Source organism: Pyxicephalus adspersus, chromosome 1, assembly GCF_032062135.1.
Source record: "Pyxicephalus adspersus chromosome 1, UCB_Pads_2.0, whole genome shotgun sequence".
Classification (NCBI taxonomy): Eukaryota; Metazoa; Chordata; class Amphibia; order Anura; family Pyxicephalidae; genus Pyxicephalus; species Pyxicephalus adspersus.
The window spans coordinates 66,699,638-66,705,637 of record NC_092858.1 but is presented as its reverse complement, the minus strand read 5'-3'; the positions used below and the strand labels follow the sequence as shown (position 1 = coordinate 66,705,637).

General features: G+C 37.1%; 1 protein-coding gene across 1 annotated transcript in view; it reads left to right on the top strand.

The window, feature by feature from the left end:
- Window positions 1-4,794, top strand: part of LOC140331550 (cohesin subunit SA-2-like) — a 46,067-nt gene extending 41,273 nt beyond the window's left edge. The window contains exons 30-33 of the mRNA XM_072412647.1: window positions 833-1,023; window positions 1,572-1,701; window positions 3,869-3,959; window positions 4,490-4,794. Coding sequence (XP_072268748.1) covers window positions 833-1,023; window positions 1,572-1,701; window positions 3,869-3,959; window positions 4,490-4,552 — 475 coding nt within the window. The 3' untranslated portion in view covers window positions 4,553-4,794. The remainder of the gene's footprint in view (window positions 1-832; window positions 1,024-1,571; window positions 1,702-3,868; window positions 3,960-4,489) is intronic.
- Window positions 4,795-6,000: the final 1,206 nt, after the last annotated feature.

Sequence of the window (6,000 nt, the reverse complement as noted above, 5' to 3'; positions counted from 1 at the left end):
ATCCGCCGGTCTGGTCGTTCATTTCCAACGACTATCCTCGTTCGTCGGCGTCGTTGGTTACTTTTTTTACGAACGATTTTTGGCCAATCGGTCGTTCGTCGTTCATTTCCAACGATAAAAATTGGAAGTGTGTACGCAGTTTAAGCAAGGGAATGACTTGATGGAAAAGTCATGGAAGAACTTGAGGGAAGTACCAGTGGCAGGATTTGAGATAAATAGAAATGAAGGGACTTCAAGTGAATACCAAGTCTGGGGAAGACTTGAGGGAAATAGCATGGGAACTAAGGTAAATGGCATGGGAAGGACTTGAGGGAGCTGTCATGAAAATGATGAAAAGGATACAGCATTAGAAAGACTTGAGGGAAATAGCAATAGAAGGTGTTAAGGTACATGGTATGGAAAAAACTAAACGTGAGAGCATGGAAAAGACTTGAGGAATATAGCATAGGAAAGACGTGATAAAAATTGCTTTGAAGAGACTTATTGGAAACATCATGAAAAGAAATCTGATCGGAGGAAATCTGAAAGACTTGTGGGAAATGTCATGGCTGGGACTTGATCAAAAAAGATTCATAAAGATTTGTTGGAAATATCATGGAAAGCACAAAAAGGAAATTACATTTGAAAGACCTGAGGGAATTGGCATGGTAAGGGCTGAAGGATGTAAAACGGAGAAGGCTAAAAGAAGAGGTATGGACAAGGGTTGATGGAAACGTCATAGTAAATTATTAGAGAACATTATTCATGCTAGGCTGTAAGTTATATCAGCAAGGATAGGTATGTTGTTTGTCATATATACTCTCTGTGCTTATGCTAACTTTCCCTTTGGCAGGTATGGATACCTACAGAGGTTTGCCAATGGCCAGATGCTTCACAAAGGGTCTGAATGGAATCCCCTGGTTGTGTACAGTAATTCTTTGTTAGATAATCATGATGAGGAAAGTTCTCTAACAGGAAGTGTCTTTTCTAGAGATCACTTAAGTTTGGGCACGTCTCAACATTTAAAAAGAAAATCAACATATGGTAAGATCCATTGACTGATTTTTTTATGTCCTAGCCTTGAGTGTTTGTGTATGTATATATATATATATATATATATATATATATATATATATATATATATATGATTCCTTATTCAGTTGTACTCTTACTTATGTTTTGACTTTTTTTATTTGAATAAATCTTCAAGCAGAGCTGTCTGATAATCCACTCCTCTGACCCCTTCTGTTCTTGTAAACATAGAAAAAGGATACCAATGTTGCACATGTCTCAATCAATATCATATACATTATTTTATATGTGATATTATTAAGGTTTTGTTTTCCGAAAAAAATCAATAAAGATCAGAACATCAAAACCATACCATATGTATTCCCTTTAAAATACAAAAATTAAAGTTCAGTAATTGTTATTTTATGTAAAAGCTGGCTGTTGTTTTTGGGTGACTAGAAGAATATTGGTGAGGTTTCTGATCTACACCGGAAGGCTGATTTTGACATTATACCAATCTTGTGTTCTGTGGACACTGACTAGCAGTGGTTTGTGTGTTTACAGTTCTCTTTGTGTTACAGAGTGCATTCCAGGAAACAGCATGGGAGACAAGAGTGATTTTTCTGAACAGAACTCCCATTATTCTGCTAAAAACAAGAGAGCAGGAACATTTCCAGACCAGGCATTGGAGGACTTTGCATCAGTAAACAGGTAACTGGATAGTGCAGGAAACACATTTGCTGAATAATAATCCCAGAAACAAAAGCAGCTGAAATGACTTTAAGTGAAATTCCTATGACAATGCCCCAGAGGTCTTGTGGCAGTACATCTTTAGCCTGATCTGGTGCTTCTTTCTCTGCCCAGGTCATTTCCTTACTCAGGCATGTTTTCTAAACCCCACTTTGTCACAAAACATGTCACCTTTAAATTAGGAATAAGGCCTCTTTAACACTTGTGGTGTAAAACCATATAGTTAGCCTCTCCTAGGTGCATCGCAAACTGCTGTTACACAACCACATGCAAGTGTGTGCCCAGCCACCCTCGTTTGGTTGTATTGCCATGGTTGCAGGAACAACTTCTAAAATTGGTGTATATGGTCAATACAAACAGCTACACAGGGTTCTATGTCAGTCTAGAGCGGTTTTGTACATGTTTGCTTTGCTCAATGAAAAAAAAAAAAGTCTCTTTTTTAATCTTGTGGAGCTCCTGGTTGATTTTTTTGTTTCCTTATCTTGCTAAAGCCTGTTGTTAACAGAGGTCAATAGCCTAAGCTCAAAAGAATTAATAATATACTATGGTATTTTCTCTGAAAGACTCAGTCTAAATATTAGACAGATAAAATCGCATCAAAATCACTTTGCAGTTACAGATTGCTTCTCTGCACCCAGGAGTGGCAAACCACACTGCCGGTTAGCGTGTTTGCATGTGTTGCAGTGAGGTTCTTCCTCTAGTTACGGCCAGAAGTAGCATGTCTCTTCCAGCAACCACAAGGCAACACAACTGCATGCACAAAATGGTTCCCTACCACTCCAATTCAGTTAAACTCTTAAAAAACTTAGATACATTTATTTTGGCAACAATAAATTCAGACCTTGGAGCTAAGCTTACAGCAATCTTCTATCACTTCAGTTGTTTAGGGAGATATTTTTCTATAAACAATAAATGGCATAACAGAGCACAACATCTAAAATCATTGAGAGTAACATCTACGTGGCAGATAGGAGAAACGTGAAAATATAAAACAGAACAAATTGTTCTCTGAAAGTCCATCTGAGCTGAAGAATAAAAAAAGAATATAGTGCAGCTTTCTGGTAGCTGCATTCACTTTCTTTGTTCAAAGGACACCTATTGATCTTGCCAGAAATGCAGAATTCCTGTGCACTGAACTGAAATCTCAGTGTCATTGGTCTTATATGAGCTACAAACCACCCTGTATACCTGAGATAAGGCAAGGTGATTTGTGTTGATTTTTGTCTGTGCAAACTATGTATCTTGTTTTTACAGATATGAGTGGTCACAGGTTTACTATTTTAGAGATGAAAAGAGTTGAAGCAGACAGAATCAACAGAGAGACAGCTGAGGAGTAGAGAGAAGGGTACTGATACAGAAGACAGCTGGTATATATTCTTTACAGGAAGAGACAGCTGTGCTAATGGCATGGAGTGAAGTGGGGGAGAGGAACAGCTGAATGGGATTGTAACAGATACACAAAGGATTCCAAGCTGAAGTTTTTTTCCTAGTTTCTTCTTCATAAGAAATGATGGGGGGGGGAAGCATTTTTTAAAGTTCAACTTTCACCTTTTAGCTAAAAACAATTCAGATGCATCAACATAAAAAGTGTGATAGAGCTTTCTTTCTTCACAGCCTTTAAAGTAGAAAAGCTTGATTTGTTAGCAAGTTGAATTATGGGACCCATAGTTGGAAGCAGAGAGCTTTCTGCAGTGGTCTGACTTTTGTCATTGTTTGAGTTACAGCAATCAGCATAACTTGTACTCCCTGCCCATCGCAGGACTTTCTAATTCTTCACAACTCTATTAAAATGTTTCATAGTTGTCCGTTGCCACTGGGAAGATTACTACTAATTTCTATTTAAAAAGACCAAAAAAAATCTCCCAAGTGGGGGCACCTTTAATTGGGCAACAACTCTAACTCTTTCTCTGGTCTAAAGTATCATTTTATCCTGACATTTAAGGCTTTACATGCCATTGATAAAATGACTGCATTTTAGTACATGGAACTGAACAGTGTCACAATTGAAATGTAAATGAACCCAAAATATATACAACATCCCAGAGTGTGGTCCTGTTGGTTTACTGCACTGCTTGCCAAGAGGAAAGGATAGGTTTACTGATTTTTTTTTTCTGTATCTTCATCAAAGTCTACAACCTCCAAGCAAAGTGAAAAATTCAAACACACACGTGGATGAAACTAATGAAGATGTGGATGTCGATGAAATGGACACAGATGAGGTAAGTTTATTACTCTGTTTGAAATAGTCAGTCTGGTGGTAGTATAATTCCAAGTACTTCAGTCTGTGACTGGTCAGTGAAAGAGCAGCAAGACATCAGCAAGGTCATCCCTGTGCTCTTCTATCCTTTCAGCATTCTTACAGCTAAAAGTGCTGACTTGTTCAGATTGCTGCTTTGTAAAGAAGACTCAGGGTGGAGGGCAGAAAATACAATAATAGAATAACTATTTAAATGACCACTTCCTAATTGTTAAATGACCAATGTTAGGCAAACGAAAGCAACTAGTGAGTTACAAGTTTTGTCACTCATTTCTGAGACTTTTTATATGAGCAAAAGATAGAGTAAGGGGCCTGAAGTGGGTGTGTTTGAGAACAGCTTTCTTGCATCACAAGCAGGGAGTTCACAGATGAGTGTTGTGGATCCGCACCCCATATTTTTCTCAAAGTTTAATGAAAATGTATTCTTACATTTTAACCAGTCACCACTGTGCTGTCCTATATATAAACATATTTCTGTATTTTATCTTCTAGGAGTTTACTACATCTAGAATTACAGGAGGGGAAGATTTTTCAGAACACAAGTCATCTGTGTAGCACCCAGTTTTCTGTCTTGTAAAATTTGAGTACGTTATTTATAGGAAGATGTGTAGATCAATGAAAACATCATGCTGCATTTCTACTAATCCCAGAGACTTGTGTATTCCAGGAAAATATATAAAACTGTAATTTGTGTGACCACAATGACTGTCAAATATTTGTTACTGTGTACAGAGTAATCTACATGTATTTTTATACTAAACTCTATACTTTTTGCAATAAACACAATTCTTAGATTATTCTGGTCTCCCTTTTTAAGCAGGATTTACACAACAATATTTAGGATTTGGGGCTCACAAAGCTTGAGATGAACTGGAAACAGTGATGACACTGAAGGGGTTTTAAGAGAGTTGACAGCATAGACCTAATTTCAGGTTAAACCTGTAAAACCAAAAATGATGAGCTGCACCTAAATGAAGCTATAGATGAAAGCTGCTATGCTAGGATTCCAGGGATTAGTAACAATCAACCTTATTCAATGGTCAGCAGAGGATTTCAGGGAATAAAATATTGATTCCTTGTTAAAGACACCCCAAGACTTGAGATAAGGGATTGCCAATCTGACTTTTATACTGAATCTCTAACCCAGTATGACAGTCATATATTGGTGTGTTTTTATACCAATGTTCAAAATGGCAGTCAGAGTATTTATCTCGTCAGGTTCCTTCTATTAGTAAATCGTGCTAATAAAAAATAAAACCTATTCTGTCTCAATACAATTCTTTTTCATTGGGATTTATCATTCTCTGCATTAGGCCCAAAACCTACACACTGGGGCTATTGAAAGTGACAGAGCAGGTCTCACAAAAGACTTTGTAATAACATGACAATGTTTTTATAAAAGCTTTGCAACTAATAAAACGTAAAGATCTTTCCATATTTGAGTATAAGACATTTTGACTGGGAAAATGAAAGAGTGGGAAAAATGACAGGTAATTTGGGAGGATACAATCTGAGTTTCTTTCATCTCATCTCAAAAGTTTTTAAGTTTCTAGAATATATGGAGAATGGGACCTGGGGCCTTCCCACATCTTCAGCAAAATGTAGGGAAAACACGGTTCAACATCAATGGTCCTGGATGGTCAATAGACCTGGATAAAGATGATGTCAATAGAAATATCCATTCCTGTGATTTTAATCTTCTGAGTTTGAAGACCAAGTCACAGATTTCAAGTGCCCGGGAGATTTCCAGCTTGAAAATTCTGCATAAATTTTCTGGACCAGTGATTTTTGCATTTAAACAAGATGATCACCAACACCAGGCATCAAACATTTTAGTTGGTCATTACCTGTTATAGTTTGATTCAGAAAAGGATTCTAATGAGCCCAACAATCCAATTTACCATTTGCTTTCCAATGCCCAGCAAATTTTTAGCCTATCTTGTGGCTAGTTTTCAAAAGCATTTTAAAATATCCTAACAAATTGTGTGCATGCCAAGCATAAG